This window comes from Ischnura elegans, chromosome 3 (assembly GCF_921293095.1).
Source record: "Ischnura elegans chromosome 3, ioIscEleg1.1, whole genome shotgun sequence".
Lineage (NCBI taxonomy): Eukaryota > Metazoa > Arthropoda > Insecta > Odonata > Coenagrionidae > Ischnura > Ischnura elegans.
The window spans coordinates 104,216,626-104,235,297 of record NC_060248.1 but is presented as its reverse complement, the minus strand read 5'-3'; the positions used below and the strand labels follow the sequence as shown (position 1 = coordinate 104,235,297).

Genomic DNA, 18,672 nt, shown 5'->3' with positions numbered 1-18,672 from the left:
AGGGTGAAACGCGATTCTATTATTTTCCGATAACTTGATATTTTTTTCGAAGCTGAGGTCTTCGTAATACGATCCCTGCTCGAGTCGGGACCTTTTGTTTGATTTCGGAGAAGAGGAAATCGTCGGAGGGGGTGGGGCGAACGCTGAATGGACGGGGATAGCGGATCGTGGGAAATGCGCCAATGTCACTGTCCCACGGCACTGAGGTTCTCGTGATGGGGGACACCTGGGATTTTCGGATTTTTTCACCCGATCAATTTCGGTTCCCCACGTCGAACTCTTTTCACCGCTCTAACGGCTCTAACCCGCGAATTTGATATAGTTCGTAAGGTTGCCTAAAACGGCGCTGCATGCACTAAACTACTAAAGTTCTCCTTTTCCGAGCCAACTACCAACGACGAGCGAGCGACAGTGTATGACGCGAAATTCTAAGTATTCGAGGTATTCGAGACGGCACCTTTGGCATAACTATTCGAGATCTCGAATATCGAATACTTTCTGGTATTCGAGGTATTCGAGTATTCGCGGATACTATTCGCACATCTCTAGTTTTGACCCATGATTAGTATGATGTAGTGTCCCTGCACAAGGCAGTACTGATCCTTTTTTCTCCTCCACCCTTAAGTCAACCAGAAATCTAATGATCCTGGATGGTAAAGGAAAATCTGAATCCTGAATGGCAAAGGAAAACAAAGACAAGGGAAGGAATAATAGGAAGGGACTCACTAACACATTATTGTGTCTATATATTCCTGGGAAAGTACTATTGGACTGGAAATATCAGTGCACTGTCTCTCTCAGAATGTGAACAGTAAGTTACTATTATGCCTTAACTGTTCCAGTTGTTGTACTTCAAAGTATGCCAAAGTGTTAGCAGTAAAAGTCTTTAAAACTAAAAACCATTTTAGCAATTGTATATTGCCAGGAAATTTCATGGTCTAGAAATACGAGTATCATTGCACAGTCTCTCTAAGATTGGGGATTAATAAGTACTATTATTTCATAACTGCTCCATTACTTTCTTCAACCTTTGTCAGCTAGTAGGGCTTTCTAACTTTCGTTTCCCCTTTCAATACTTAATACAGTAGTCTCAATAATATGAACAATGTTATTATGAAATTCTTGTTATAACGAAGCAAATCGTTGATCCCAACGAAAATACCAATTCAATCTATAGTGAAAGAAATGCTATTACAAAATTTTCATTACTACAAAATTATGAACCTCAGTCCCGGTCACCGCAGTTACAAAAAGAATTTTATTACAAAGTTCCACGAGTAAGCAATGGCATTTAGGAGGATATATGTGATGCTATGTTATAATCATTGTGCTGTGTTTGAGTTCTACTGGTGCACTGTGCCCTAGAGCGTCGATTATAATTCTTCCTTCACTAGAAGAAACTTCAGTATGCAAGCAACATCAAATAATAAGATTCATTCCTGTGGAATCATGGTGACCCACTCATTACCACTCGTACATTGGACATACGTTAAGTCCTTTTCTCGCAAACATTTGATTTACTAACTTTCAGAGATATGAACATTTGAAAAGTTCGTACCCAAAATTTCAAACTTGGCATCTTTGGAGTTAGCCGATGCTACATGGTGTGATGTAGAGAAACTCGCGCTTTGGGCATAATGTGAACAAAGCATTATGTAATCTGTTGAGAAGTCGGGAACTGTTCAGTGTTTCGTCCATTCTTTTTTTTTCAGCTCCAGATACGTGGCACTCGCTGCTGGATTAGCTTGTCAAAATCGTGAGTTAATGCCCCAAATCAATTCCATGTTTATTAGTCAAGCTCTATCAACCACCATCACACACTCAAAATAAAAAATAAAATTATTAATGATAATCAATCAAAAGTCAATGATGAAAGTTATTAGAGAGGAACGGGTAAGATAATTATGATATTTTGCTCTTTGTTAATTACTTTTTCCACAAAATGAAACTGATGCAGTTCATTAATTTTACTTCATTATCCTTTTGGGGACAGTAAAGACCCTAGTTAAGGAAAAAAATTCACAATTCAGTTTAATGCCCATATAACAATGTTGTAGTCGTCTGAGCCACAGCTGTAGGAGATGGATACGTTGATTGTAAGTTGACCCTCATTCATTTATTTAATTAGAACAATTTGGATGTTTTTTAATGTCCGCTATGTTTTTATATGCAAAAACTTCTTCCATTTCTTCATAGGTACCGGAAAATTCGTCGTTAAGGACTGCCTGTGCTTGTATTGTATGGTGAATACAGCTGTTGCTCGCCGCTTGGAGATTTCTACTAACATCTTTTGTGGCAAAATATTATTCTTTTCAACGTGACAACTTCATTGTATTGCAAGGTGAATACTACTTTTGCTCGCTGCTTGGAGATTTCTACGAACATCTTCTGTGCCAAAGTAGTGTTATTTTCAACGTTATAACTGCTTGAATTGTGAGATGAATGTAACTTTTGCTCGCTGCTTGGAGATTTCTACGAACATCTTTTGTTTCAAGATAGTGTTATTTTCAATGTGACAACTACCGTTAATCACAGTACCAGTGGTTGTAATGCACAAAGTTTGACGAGGTTGACAAATATCTGCCAAGAGCTGCAATTATCACTGTTCCATTGTGGTTGGTTTGTAAACAGTGGTTTACGCTATCGAGAAGTGTCTGATAGTAATGTAAAAATTGTCAGTGGCGTTTTTACCTTCGTCATTCACCGCAGAGATTACAGTTCACGACCAAGCTATCAAGTTCAAAGCCATGTGTGAAATTTGTTTATACTAGTATATCAATCGTACCAAGGAGTTTTAGTGAGAAAAGTCACCTGTGCCAGTTGCGTAGGATAATGTGAGGCTTAAAATCAGTGATTAAATAATTGTTTTCATCATAGCGAGCTCTTGATTGTAAGGTTTACGTGATGAATATAAGAATGGTAGTGACTTCCAGTTTTTGATGATCGTATTTGCCTCTTTACCATTATTTATAATGGTGTGAGCTTGTATCGATTGTGGATTTTACCTGAAATATTGAAATAAGTTGTAGCCTGTGTGTGTGATTGCCGCGGAACCGATTCGCGATCTCACATGTTTATTGTGGGCAGACTGTTTTGCTGTGGTTGTGTACCCGTGATTAAACCAAAGAAATGGTGAAACTCTGTCACATTATATTGAAATAAAATTTTATTGTAACCAGAAGTGAATATCTTGTGTTTTTTAATTCTCCATTGCTTTTCATAGATAACAGCCAAAAAGTTATTTTTCATTATTTTTAAAAATGCCTTTCTTGTTCTCTGAATTTGCATTAGGTTTCCAAACCCCGTAACTTACACAAAAGGAATGCAGAGCAACAGATATTTTGTCATTTCACAGATGTTGAGTGTCATATTGTCTGTGATTAAGTGTCTCCAGCAAAGTACTCGCGGTGGATTTTCATATATTTTTTAAGAATGGGCATTTCGGTCAAAGCTCAAATGGAATTGGTGGTTCACCTTGCCCGTTGGCCCTAAAAGTACTTCTATCGTAATTTTTCGATGGTCTGCCATGCAATTTGTCACTACCTGCGTCTGCTCATACATATTTTTTGATGATATCTTCCGCAAGTCACTGCTAATTATTGTTTTATTCAACTTTTTATCCTATAAGTAAGAATTGAGGAGCAAAATTCGTTCATTTTTCAAACTTTTAAGGCGAATTAACGATGGACACATCCTCATTAATCCATTAATACCACTAATTGTCTTTATCGACTGCCAACAACTCTTGCCGAAATATTCGTCTGCTAGGAACTGTTGCCGCGGAATTGGAACACCGCACGCCCTTGCCATTGGCTACACCATTTTCGGGCTGAAGGAGCTCAGAATTTTTCATACAAACGTCACTTCCGCCGCATCGCTCCTTACCGACCCCCTGACACGTATTCTCCACCCGGCGGTGACTTACCGACCGTCCCATTCGTAATCGCAAGGGACGGTATGATACCGTATACCGAACGAAAACTCCGCCCGGCGGTAGCGTACTGCCCGCTCGTTCGTAATAGGCCCCTAGATCTTCTGAAGGATTCAATGGTTGATATGACTTCCGCTTCTAAGTAAATCACTCATTCTACCCAAAAGCCTCAGTTAAGCCAGCAATCAGTCACTTACTACTTCTTTCATTAGATACCATCAATTAATAATTTTACCTGAACATCAATCCTCTCAAATTCTTGGAATAAATGTCTATACAGGAGATTTCTTCGTGTTAAATCATCTTCTGGTGGAAGTAATTTCCTCACAACTCTAGGATTTACTTGATATACTTGTATTAAAATCCTTTCTGATGCTTTCCTGACAGATTCCGTTGGATGATGTAAACCAGAGTTCCCAAGTTCTGACAAAACTCTGCACGTAAGGCCACTATAAAGAAGAAGAAATTAAGTTTAATATATGTACCCTGTTCAAATATCAGGAGCCAGTTTTTATTTTATTCCTTCAACAAATTAATATATTATGGACACACAAAATAAAAAATATATAAATATAAATGATAGTACACTTATTCTATAAAAATACATCAGACAACAATCATGGATAAATTTTCTTTAACCCAAGTCAAGAACATTTAATTTCAGGTAGATAGTATGATATGTGTTTTAAGGCTAAAATTGAGTCTGTTAAACATCAAGGCCAGTTTGAATATTTGCAAACTGTGATAATGCGACATTGGAGCGAAATTGAATTGGTTTCCCAAAAAATTGTGTCTCGGTGATTTTTCGTGCAAAATGCTGACCTGGACTCGAGAAAAACCCAATTAGATAAAAAATTTTGAGTTGCTCTTGTAAGAAATATTAGCATCCACCATTCAAAAAGTTGAAAATAAACAGAAAATGCACTAATACCCAAGAATTAACGTTTTTCCATTATCTATGTCTTTTTAAAATAGATAATACAAAGGCTGAGATCATATTTATTCTGTTCAATAAACAGTACAAAGTATGGGAAAAATAACACAGGTTAAGCACTTAGCAAGCACTATAGGGATGTCCAACATAACTATACATGAGTTTCATGGAATTATTATCACTTTTAATCACCCAAAATCCTCACATAATTGTGCTCAGAAGTCTTGTATTAATTAGGATATTGTGGTAAAAATGTTCTAGTAAGCAAAGGAATTAAAAGTAATTCTGTGAAATGAGTAATTAATTATATTGCAGTCTTGAGAGTAGTAATGCTGCATTTTTTCAAAATTTTCACAATTCAAATTAAGATCTTCAATTTTTTACATCCTGCATTTGCGCTTCAGATCACTGAAGGGCCTTAGAGTCCTGTGAAGTAGTGTTGCTCTACCGGAATCCTTGAATGTCTGTGCTCAATGATTTGCTCCCTTCTATTGGAGAAATGCATCACAACAACTGTAGTCATTCTAGTAACAGTGGGTGGCACATGTAGGAAAGGGGTTCATCCCTCTACTAAGATTGAAAATGTCCATGGAAGAACAACACAAAAATATTAGAGACACCAGACTTAAAGGATGGTTCATATATTTTACTACTAAGTATAATAATGTAACTATAGACAAACAATTTGTAACTTGAAATTTGTGAAGATCTTTTACTTATCGCACATCAACGAAATTCTTGTGAAATTGCACAGCTATTCTTGTGAAATGTGTTTTTCTTATGACTGTCGTTTCGCCATTACAGTAAAACTTCGATTTTACATAAAGTCTCATTTTTACGCAGCGACACTCGAGTCTGGCCGGAAAGCATAGGGAATTGCAATGGTGAAACTTCGATTTTACATCTTTTCTTGATTTTACGCAGTTTTTCGGTTTTGCGCAGCATAACCCCAGCCCCAAAGAGGCCGCTAATCTTGATTTTACGCAGTTGTCTTCCGACTTGTTTCGAAAATCCCGACTGAAGCAATATGAAGATAGGTTATTTATTCGTCTCAATGAGTTGCAAAAATGAATACAGGAACAGTTGAAATGACGTCGTGCTGTTGAGCATGAAACTAAAAACACCACAAATCTAATTATTGCTTCCCCCTGCGCCCTCTCAGTAATATTTCAGGCTCCTTTACGAACGTGAATATCGCTCTTAGTTCAAATTTGCCGTAGAAGGATATCGAAACCTAAAAGATACGGCAATCGCCGTGTATGTGTAACTACTTTTGATTGTAACAGATGATCGCCAGAGACGTTAACATTATCATGAAACGGAAAGTTCTCAAGAATTTTGCCATCGCTATGTTTTCCGTCGCCCCAGTGAAATATATCGGCGAAATGAGCCGTTAAAAATCCTCCCGTGCCAAAATTTTGGCTTCCGAGGTGATCCAAAAAAGACAGTCGTACTTCTAGTATGTACGTAAGTCGATGGTGATTCAACACAACGGTAAAAGCAGCATGCGTTGTCTCATTCCACGGGCTAACCCCTCATCTGCGGGACCAATGGAGGCGAGGGAAAGTTCTCTGACTCAGAACTGACTCAACTTGTATATCATTGTCAGTGGGTTTAAATGAAACATGGTTGGAACTTGAATAGCTATTAGGTTAACTCCGCTAGGTGGCAAGCATTTATTTTTAACGGAACGGAACTTAATGCCCTCGGAGAATAACTCGCGTCTTCAATCGTCATGTAATCATTGAAGTCAAATTCAAGACGTGAATAACAAGGCAGTCCCTTTGAACTCAGGAATGGCTAAGCACCATTAAAACGAAATACAAAAAGTGTTTTGTGTTGTTATCAGATAGGGGGAAGCAAAATATTACGTGAAGATGAGTCACACGGCATGTGAGTCGAAGGTCCCGGCGCTGAATTTGCGGAAGAATGCCGACAGAGGAGCTATACCCGATAGATTAAACCAACAAATGCTAAAATTTCATGGGAAAATGCTTTTTTAAAGCGTAAATAATTATAAAGAGGGAAAATTGTTCCGGACTATTAATCATTTTTTTATTCATCACTGGCGGCATGACGGCAGTTGCACAGTTATTTAAATAGCTCACTTAAAAAAAGGGATCTAAACACCGGAAAAATCTAAGTGTCCGGGTCCTGTGCTCCGTATTATCCATGGAATGCTATTTGGAAGGAGGTTAGCGACAGCTGGGGTCATTAGCGCCATGAAGTAGGGGTTGGGGGGATAGAAACCCTATGTTGGCATTAGCCAAGTTGTAATTAGAGGCTCCAAAGGGACCAGGGACTTGACGTCCCATCTGCTGGGCAGAGTGGTGCACTGGAAGTGCCCTCCATATTACACTCAAGTAGTGATAGGGCTATCTCTGGTAAGTTTCTGCTACTGCCAGGACTTGAAGTAAGAAAAGAATAGTAGAAGTGAAGGCAGCGAGGGAAGTGGAAGTGGAGATAGCATGAGTCATAGCCAGACACTTGCTTGCAAAGACAGTTTGCCATAAGCCTTGGTTTCCTATGACCACATCTGAGCGGTGGGGTGATCGCACACCAGTTACCATCACGAGAGTTTTGTGTTCCTGTTTTCCTAGCATCATGTTCAGTGATCACTGATCTGCGTCCCGGGCAACTTATGCAAGACCTGGCCTGGTGCTTGACGGTGTAGTTTCCGACGTCGTGCAGTGCCTTTGAAGCAGTCGTGCAATTCATGTTTCTGCCGTGACCTCGCAGCCACAGATGTGCAGTTTTAGAAAACTGGGTATTATAAGGAGCAGGAAGAATACAAGTGCAATCACGTTATCGCCACTACAAAGATTGTAGTCGGGAAAATACAAAACGTATTATAAATACTTTCTCAGCGGTACATAGCCCTCAAGAAATATCTGTCGTAACACTGAGCGTTCACTGTGGAAGGAACTTTTTCACCTTGCTAAATCTGATTTATTTAACATGTAAAACATAGGCCGTCTGGAAGTACAAAACCTATCACACACAAAAACGCGATTCTTGTAAAATGTCGAACTCACTAAACCGAGCTTCCACTGTATTTCCTTGTTTTAAATGCTTACATAATGCCAGAAATTGGTCGTGTTTGGCCTCATTCTTTTTGTAAGTACTGCGCACATTACAAATATTTAAATACAATAAAGTAGAGATGGGTCAAATAGCAGGTTTCTCAAACTCTAATTCGAATATTAAATCATTGCTCGAATATTTGAATACCTCGAATACTAGAATTGCGCAAATCATAATAAACGTACGTTTTCTCTTCTATTTCCCTTGATGAATGTATCAATAAAAAGGTATACAGTGGAACCTCGATCTATTGTTTTTCAGGGGGGAAGAAAAAAATTATGAATGCAGGAATGTTTGACTAGGTTGCCTATGCAGCAGGAAACCCAGGATTTTGGCGAGTAATTGAGATTTCCTTTAAAGGATTCAAACAGGAATTTAGCTGATTAATGGAATATTTTAATTTTATGGAAACAACTTGGGCTTATAGTTGATTCAACTAACATCTCTTTCAAATATCCTAAGGGGACACACCACCTCAGAAAAATGATTGCATGCCGTCTCGGCATTTAAACTGCTATGATGGATTTCTGTCTGATGCATACATTCCTATCCACCAAACGCCATTTCAGCGGCACGCCCATCTCATACTCGGCTTCATCCAACTTCTTATTATCAAAAGGTAGCTCGCTTTACCTCCACTCCTGCTGTCAAGTGCTAGCGGACAATCCGAGGCATTTTGCAAAATACACGCGCTTCTCCACCAGATTTTCTTCGATTATTTTCAGTCCATCTTTGGAAGTTCTCACGAGATAAGAAGATGAATTCGAATTGATATCAGGGAGAAACCAAATATCCTGAGAAAATATCCCTTCGTCTGTGACTGCAACAATAGAGATTTATAGCACAACTCATAAATTGTAACTTGATATATGTTTTCGGAAAAAAATACCGCATCAAATTCCGAAAAGCTCAGTTGCGAGGATATCGAGTTTCGCCAGAATGCTAAGTCTCCGTCGCATTTTGACATTTATTTCTTTGCGTAAAATGCTTAAATAAACTCAGAATTACGTCATGTTTGGTCTTATTCTTTTTGAAATTAAGCAGATATTATTGATATTTCAATCCAATAAATGTGTAATATCAATTGACGAAAGTCATTGTTAGACACCTTTCGTGCTAATAGATGACTCATGCAGCGGTTGACCTCCAGAAATGGGGAACTTTGAAGCAGATTGGCAGCAAAAGGTCAGTGGGGTAGAAAGAGGGAAGGGTTAAACACAATTCTATTACTCTCCTGTAACTTCCCACACAGCACACGGACACCTTTCGGACATCCGGTGATTGTCCGCCAAGTGGCCTATGGACATCCTACGGACAGCCGAATTCATACAAAATGATGTCCGCTGCAAGTCCGCATGTCAGTAAAAAAGGTGGCCTATGGACGACCTGAAATTGTCCGCTCTGGACACCTTCAGGACACGTTTAGGTTAGGATTGCATTTTGTTCGATACTAATAAATAATAGGTCAAGACAAGAATTTAAATAAATAAGGCATCAATTTCATGCACAATATTTATTTGGCTTCTTAAAACAGTACAATGCCAGAAACTACATACGATTTATTTAACTTTCTTCTTCCCCTGTAACCTCTCCTTGGCGTGCCTTAGCCAGCTTTGGATGGCAACCTCCACATCCTTTTCAGGGGCTGTCTTGCTCTCCTGCATTGCTCCTGTAATAATGAAGTATATAAACATTTCATTGTAGCAAGAAATTGTATCTTGTACGTAACAAGCAGATTACATAAGACAGGACGCTACAGTCTTATTAGTCACATGTTTAACATTCTTAAGGTTTCAAAATTAGGAAACCTGTCCATTACAGGCTGAATACATTTTACAAACTTTTCTTTGACTTTTTCTTGTTCTTAAATAAGAAAAGATTTTGAGAAAAATTATTAATGTGTTAGTAATGTATATATTATGATTAAGAACATTTTTCATAGAACAATTGTTGAACTAGATTTTAATCCCAAATATGAGAAGACTGTTGCCTGTTAGACCCTGGTGCACCATCTAGAAAAAAATTCTTTGATCCATCCTTGCCAGACAGCTTAGTAGAGGTCTCGAAAAAGATATTGGAAAAAGCATTCAAATGGAGGATAATATTTCTGAACAATTGGTCTCCCCTTGAAGATTATGACTACACTAGAGTGAATTGTGGAGGTGAAGAAAAGTTACATACGCTGGAGCTAAGGAAGACTAATGCAGAAGAGCTGAATATGATATAGGAGTAAAGGAAACTAGAAAATTTAAAGGAGGAAGTTTAAGTGAACTAGATCTCTTGGGATTAGTGTGAAAACAGCCACACTGATTTGGCACACAAACCACTTAGCTGCATTGGCCGAGATGCAACTTAAAAAAATAGAAACTTTGAAAAACTAGCAAAAACTTGCTGTAGTTAAGGCCATTCCATGATTTAGATCTCCGAATTCTTCCAATCTTAATAATTAAAATAGATCTTCTAATGTAGTCTGGTATCAAGGCAAAAGTGACAACCTAGCTCACTGGCAATATTCACATTTCGACAGAGACATAACAGGGGAATAGCAGCTAAGGCCTGCTGTGAGCTACTGAAATTTCTATAGCTCCTACAAAAACACCTACTTCAAAACATCTTAGTTAGCTAGAGCTACTAGAAAATAGTAGCTTCTGTAGTACTGTGCAACTACCATCCCTGTTGAATAAGTTCTACAGGTGCTATACATCGAACTTTTATAGAGCATGAGATCCTTTTCAACCACGTTTTTGGTAATTATACCTCCCATATGCAGAACAAAAATTGTTTTCAAATGTTTGAATTACTTGGTAGTGGAATCTGCATCTGAAAATAATACATAACAATACTATTTTCTCTACCTTTAGCATGGAAGGGTGAACCTTGTATTACAAGATGTTTAATAATTATTTAAATTTACTTTCTATGAGCTCCCTTTACAGGAGCAACTTGCCAAAAAAGTATCCAGACCAAAATTATTCCTCCTTGCTCAAACCTATATAATAATCAAACGAATACTTACACCTCTCTCACATGCCTCGCTTTAGCATGTTCCAGCCAACTCTTCACTGTAACTTCCACACTAGAATTGGTGGCTGTATCGTCCTGGTTAAATGCAACATCTGTAAAGAATGAAGACAAATAAGTATACAGACAATTATAAGAAGAGAGACATACAATCTTATAAATAGAGATAGGAAATAAATAAAAATACAGATGAACTATTTTTATTCAACTCCACTACATGAAAGCTATAGTCAGTAAATGCCTCCAGGTAAATATATCAGGTTCACGATACTCTACACCAAAATGTGTACCGATGGCTGTACGAAAAGATGCACAAGTTCTATTTTCTGGGTATAAGATTTCATGCAGCAGTTTGAGCAAATAAATGAACCATGAAATATAGCCTTAAGGTTTGTTTACACAATATATCACTTACAATTAGACCTTGTTTAGATTCATCCCGAGTTTCTTACAGTCCTATAGTTTCCACTAAATTAAATGCATGGATGACTAATAGCACAGTTACTTAGTTTGTAGTTAAATTAGTTTATATTTTATTAGGTTAGCAAAGTTTGGCAGAAAAAATATAATAAACGCTATAAAAGTTACGTCGGCATTGTAATTTTTCAATCCCTAAGCCTTATCTTTACTGACATAATAGATCATTTATTTATTTAGGACCTAAAATTTTTAATTATTAACCTAGTTCCATCAAACAGATAAAGAGTATAAAAACTTTTTGTAAAAAGGCTAAACATTGGTGGTTATCCTATCATAACATTATTGTTCTTTTTCGATGCGTGCGTAACTATACATATCGAAAGAAATCACACGGTGTAGTCCGATTTCAAAGAATTAATAATTTACGTGAAACCTACTAATCATACATGCGTGTTGCAAAATCCCCCGGTTACACGTAAGTACAATTCCTAGTTATATTTATTGCCAAGAACCCTACTTGATTTGATTTAGGAACGGAACCAAACGGACCGTTGGGACTTCCAACAAATTCAGCCGTAGCCTACGCTATCAAAACAACAGGTTCTATTTTATGCGCTAGCACTTACATTATTTCCTATACGTTCTCGCGTACAGAGACTATAGTACAAGAACTTCCACTTTAAATTATATCATGTAAACAAGGAACAAAAGCGAAAATTTCACCATGAACAACGGAAAAAGACGCTACCTTTAGTTGCCAAGGTTAACGGTTTTACCAAGACGGTAATGTTGTTCCAAGCAGAGCCATATTTTTCCTCGAGATGTTACAGGCTGAGTTATAAGAAATATAAGGAGCATGCGGAAACACTATACTGCCGCCAGTGAACGCCAAGAAAAAATTATTTAGAAGTCACATCAAACTTACTTGCAGCAGCATCTTTGTAACCGCCAAACCACCATGCTGTCTTCGGTGTTCCGTTCCGGTTCCTCTGTTGGAAAGGAGGAACGGAGGAATGTGGAGAACCATGGGAGCACACCTTCCTGAATCGCGGAGTAGCGGTAGATTCAAAATTCGTTCGCCACCAAAAAAACTAGAATTTCGATATAAAGTAAAGGTACGGCAGTACTTACCTTCTATCTTCTACTACTTCTTCTACTTGCCTATCCTTAAATTGGACAATTACAATTTCTAATCTGGGAATGAGGCCATCGATGCCGTGATAATTTTAGGAGAATTCTTACCATTAAAAATTAAAATGAATTTAAAGCGTTATGTTTCATTAAAATACTTTCCAATCAATCGCCTCTGAGATTTTTTAATCCCTAGAGAGTAAATATTAATTAATCAATAAGTTGAAAGAGTTCATTTAACCTGTAGGAATGGAATGTCCCCGAGACGGCTACGCGACGTCCGCAGGACATTGGTACATAATATAAAATTTCAGTAAAAATCGATAAATTCCATTATTCCTGTTGTTAATTTTTGTAAAAGTTGCTTAATTTGTTTAAATTTAAGTAATTTTTATAATCATGAAAAGTACGGGTTTATTGTTCATCCAACGCTTCTCAACCGTACAACATGCGGAAATTTTTAATTTTTTGAAAGTTTCTAAAATTGTTGCTAAATTTATTTAAACTTTAAAAATTGTTATAAATAATGTAGAGAGTCATAAGTTCGTTCAATTGTTGTTGTTTAACCCGTGAGGCATGTAGAAACGCTCGTAAATGTTACTTAAATTGTTGCTAACTTTGTTTAAACTTAATTAATTGTTATAAACAATATAAAACTTAAAAATAGCGTACATTTGTTGTTCTTAAACTATAGAAGCGGTAAAAATGTCAATTTTTTTTTCGTTAAATAGTTTATAATTTCCTCCGAGTCCACACTCCAACAAGAGGATTACATTTGGTTACCTAAAATAATCCTCAAAATATCTCTTCCTCCACGAAAAATTTCCTCTTCCTCGATCGGGAGGAAGTATTCTGGCTTCAGAAACGAGAGAGAGTTTTTTTTCTTTCTCCCTTCTCCTATACTCCCTACTCGGAGGAGGATCACGAGACTTTCTCTCGGAGTTCCTCCTTGAGGAGGTGAGTGTTTTAAGAGGAAACCAAAACTCCCAAACCCTGCGTAATGGGACACTAGCTGGACGTCCGCTGGACATCCGAGATAGGACAGTGTGCGGACGGATGGCCAGGACAGCCGGCGGATGTCCTCTGGCTGTCCTGAAAATCCGCGGACACTGAGAGGACGCGACGGACGCGCAGCGGACGTCCTCTGGCAACGATGTGCTGTGTGGGTTGATACAGTCGGATCCGGATTAAACGTCTTCGCATTTAACGTTTTTCCGCATTTAGCGTTTATTTTTTTGGGTCCCGATTCATTCCCTATTAGGACAATGTAAAAATTATCCGTATTTAGTGTTTCCGCATTTTGCATTTTTCCGCATTTATGGTCGGAAAAATTTGTCCCGCTCAAGAATTTTTTGCCCGATTTAACGTTTTTTTCATGACGGTTCATCCAAATCTTCGAATTTATGCTCATCAACAAGAACAGTCTCATGAAAGTTTACCAAGAGTCGATAGAATCTACCGGGGAATGCTTCTTCAACTGCTTTCTTCCGCGAGCGCAGCGCTGCGACCTTCAACTCGCAAGTTGGGTGATTTGTCTTCTCGTAACGTTTCACTCCCCTTCTGATCCAAACACCAGGCACTTTTTGTATCAAATCCGATCTAATGGAGCAAAGTCATCCCTTAATAACCTCGAACTACCTTATTCTTCACTTCTTGAACTTGACTTCGATGATACGTGACGACTGATGACACGAGTTATCCTCCGAGGGCCGCTACAATAATGGTTTTCTCGTTATGTTTTCAATTGATGGCTTATGGCCCTTTCAATTCTACTCCTTACGGGCAGTCGATTATTAGCCCAATATTTTTTCAGTCGTCTACTCTCTCTTTTCAAAAGAGGAGGCCCAATATCAATTGCGCAGTTCACTAGAAGATTCTTTCTAAAATCCATTCCAAGGTCAGTTTCCACGGAGGAACAGCGAAAGAACAGAGGAAGTGTTTCCCCTGTCATGACCATGAGTGAGAGCATTCTTTCCCTACGGAACAACATTATTTTACATCGTAATTTAGATATCCCGGAGCCAATTTTTCGACATGCGGCTGGTTGATATCGCTGTCGATTAAAAAATATTTATCTGGTGCTAATTAATGTCAAAAGAGAATGACAATCGGAGTTTTGACGAACTATCACGGTCCATGACTCTAAATAAATCGCTCATGCTGGAAAAAAATCACCGCATACTCACGGTAGAATAGATGAGGGCGGAAAAATACGAAAATCCGGCAGGTATCCCTTGGTGGTTGACTTCGACATCATAACCCTGACGAAATTGCCAAACTCCAGAGGCACTGACAATTTTTCGGTTGAAATCCAGTTCTGTTGAAGATTAAACCTTTTCACTTAACAGAGTTTAGCTAATCGTTATTCAAGGTCCAACCAAATTTTATTAAAAGCTGCCGAGAAACAAGGCGAGTCGGAGTCAAGGTGATCAGTGCGCCGCGTTAGCAACTTCTCCCGGCTCCATTCGACCTGCATAAGGCCGCGGATATATGACAACGAATCTGGTGTTATCATCGAGTTGAATCACCATCAACTTGTACGCATACTAAAATAAGATTCTACTTTTTTGGATGACCTCGAAATCAAAAATGTGCGCACAGGAGGCTTTTTAAAGGCTCATAAATCCCTTGTTTCGCCGAGGCAACAGAAAACGTTAAGTTGGCAAAATTCCAGAAAACCTCCCTTTTACTAGATATTCGGTAGTTGAGAATTCGGGATTAGCGATCTTCTGCTATCCCTTTATTTCACTCATTCCTCATGATTTTTCGAGTACCTACTTACACCTTTTCTTATTATATTAGAAATGCTGTAGTCACCTACATGTCACTTTTACAGAAAAAATTCTAAATTTCATTGAGACCACTGAAATATGTATAAAAATGGAATCACTAAGGTCCATAATAATAATCTATGAGGGAATGCTTATAAGTTGATGTTTATTAGAATTTTCATAAAATATTTCATTAAAACAATTGTCATCCTCTCATTACTTATTTTTACTACCCATTTTTTTAGCTGATTCCTGAAAAGTATTACCCAACCTTCATGCGGCAGAGAACATTTCATTAAAGAATTTTTTGCTGCATTCAGCACCTTTTAGTTACTTAAAATAATACTTTTTATTCATAAAAAGCCATTCCAATCATTACAGACCCTAAAACCTGAAAAAAATGGCAAGTCCTCATTTAGTGTTTGTCCGCATTTAGTGTTTTAAATTTTGTCCCCCCTGAAAAACCTTTAATCAGGATTCTACTGTATTTTCTTTAGAAGCTTTTGATTTATGGCCTCTGTAATACGAACCCTGCGCGAGCTGGGGCCTTTTTCGGAGAGGAGGAAAGCGTCCGAGGAGGGGCCAAGGGCTGATGGATGGAGGGGGTAGCGGATTTTGAGAATTGTGCTATGCAGTTACTATCCCACGGCACTGATGTTCTCCTGGTGGGGGGAATCGTGGATTTTTGGATTTTTTCACCCGATCAATTTCGGTTCCTCACGTCGAACTCTTTTCACCGCTCTAATCCACGAATTTGATGTAATTCGTCAACTTGCCTAAAACGGCACTGCGTGCACTAAACGACTACAGTTCTCTACATTTTTCCGAGTCAACTACCAACAATGTTCGTGCGACAGTGTATGACGCGAAATTCGAAGTATTCGAGGTTTTCGAGACGGTACCTTAAGCATAACTATTCGAGATCTCGAATATCGAATACTTTCTAGTATTCGAGTATTTGTGGATACTATTCGCACATCTCTACAATAAAGGTATAATACCAATAGCCAAAAGTTATTGTTAGACAACTTTTGGGCAAATAGGTGACTCATGTAGTAGTTGACCTCCAGAAACAGTGAACTTCTAGTGGGAAAAAATTACATTGTATTTGTGCCACTTTATTTGGGACCAGAAACGGCGATTGATGAATGCAGAAACAATATATCACTGTATTTTAAGTTTCAAAAGCCATACACAAAATCAATCAGATCATGCGCTAAATCCGTCCTAGATTGAAACATCACATAGCAGGAATGTACTGTATTTTGCCTGTAAATCATTCAGTTTTACATAGGCCATCTTGTGAAAATTGTCATTAACAATATAACACGTGGCACAAAGTGTTTGACATTTAGAATGCACTATAATATATAATCTATAACTAAACTTGTAAATTTGTATAAGCCAGTAAAAATTTCATAATTACCAACCAAATAATGACACAGAATACCATTAACTGTAAGGTTATAAATAAATTCATATCACCTCTGTTTTTCAGTTGAGATTCCATGACGGAGAATCAGTTGCTCAGCCATTTCTGCTCGGCTCAAGGCAAGACGAGGATGAGTGCTGCTTGTTATGGGCTTAGTAATGTGCATTGGTATCAGATGTTGCTCCCTGAAATTAACGCACAATGTAATAGTATGATAAGGATACATCAATGATGTTAGTAGGTATATGATTTTTTCATACACATGTAACAGTATAATGAATTACATGCCCCACTTCCCATCAAATCTCAAATTTTAGATAAGGAACTTATCTTCCTTGATTTTATTCATTAAACTTGCACAAAAAAGTTACTTTATGATAAGTATTTATCATGAGTGAGTACAAAATTAACAAACTTACAGATGACAAGGTAACTAAAGGGTACATAATCTACTTTTGGCAAAATATTTTCCAACATAATTTTAATGCAATACAACAATTTTGTTGAGGTATTACAGACATTAAAAATACTGCTAGGAGGTACAGCAAAACCATCAGTCTTAACATTAAATATGATTGAAGTGAGAAACATTTTCATCAATACAACACAAATTAAATTAACTGTAAAGCAGAAGATAAATTTAAATGAGGAACCACTTAAGTATGAGGCAGTCTTTTTTGACAGATCATGACTAACCGGGCTGAAGGCCTCTCCATGCTTCCCATCTTGCATGCACAACCAAATGGGTTAAAACCAAATTTCTTCCACATCTTACAATCATTTGAATTAAAACCTGTGAGAGAGTTTTCAAAGACTTTCCATAAAATATTTTCTGAAATTTCCAGGGCTTCAAATGAAAAAAGGCAGCATTTAGAAGTATAAAATTGCAACATAGATAAAAAATTTCCATGCATTGGATTCCAGAAGTTTTAAGTCAGTATTATATGCTAAGAACATAAGCCTTAATACTGACTGAAGATGCTTAATTTACGAAGGGAACATAACTGAGATCAGATAATTGGCAGCAGTCAATGCCACTAAGCCACTTTCGAAAAGAAATTTACTGCTCCAAGTAGAAAATAAAAAAATAAGGCTACATTCAGTGGTTAATAAAGTGAGTGGCCTTGACCTTTTCCCTACTAAAGACGTAAATATACATGTGGACGTTTCTTGACTGGGAGACGAAAGCCGTATATTTCTGTCTGAGATTTTCCTGACCAAGAGAACGAAAGCCATATATGTATGCGTTTTCAAGCTATCCCCCTTTTATGACAGTCGCGGGTGTACGACGTCTTTGTTTCGGGACCCAACACTGCGGGGTTTAGGCTTTACTCTTGGAATCCGGGAGCAGGTGCCCTGACCCCTCGTCTTTTATTACCCCTCTTAGGGGTAAGGGACCGTGGTCATGCAATTATTTATCCAGTCAGTTTTCGAAATAAATATTTGTTCTTTTCTCAATAAATATAAACCAAGAATTGAATTCTTTGTCTTTTGAGCTGTGTTTACAATATTTAAACGAAATTCTACGATAAATATTAACTTATATCTCGAGTTCTGTATGATCATCAACATGGAAATTGTTGCTGCATTAAATGCGTTAATATTGACCTTAGAACTTCGTTTAAAATTTGACAATGCTCAGAAAAAAATGAGGAATTCAAATCAAAGTCTGCAATTTCCGTGCAAGCAACATTATCCATGTGCTAAATACATGTAAGCAAACCAATGCCGCAGGTATGGTCATAAACCCGGAAAGGAGGGAGCACAACTACTCTCGGAGTCCCAGCAGGGAGGGGTCGAAAAAGGTTCCGCGAGACCCTTCTTAATGAATGTCCTCCAAAAATGCTCCACATAATGCGTACCACGAGAAAGAAGAGTCTCTTGGGGCTCAGTACAGCAGTCATGCTAAGACGAAAACTCTGCCGTCTCGAAAGGGTTAAGGTGCCTT

General features: G+C 37.9%; 1 protein-coding gene across 6 annotated transcripts in view; it reads right to left on the bottom strand.

The window, feature by feature from the left end:
- Positions 1–18,672, bottom strand: part of LOC124156288 (centrosomal protein of 104 kDa) — a 66,849-nt gene that overhangs the window by 12,205 nt on the left and 35,972 nt on the right. For all 6 annotated transcript variants that reach the window (XM_046530740.1, XM_046530743.1, XM_046530738.1 and 3 more), the window contains 2 exons: positions 16,778–16,909; positions 4,167–4,380 (listed from right to left, as the gene is read on the bottom strand). In XM_046530740.1, coding sequence (XP_046386696.1) covers positions 4,167–4,380; positions 16,778–16,909 — 346 coding nt within the window. The remainder of the gene's footprint in view (positions 1–4,166; positions 4,381–16,777; positions 16,910–18,672) is intronic.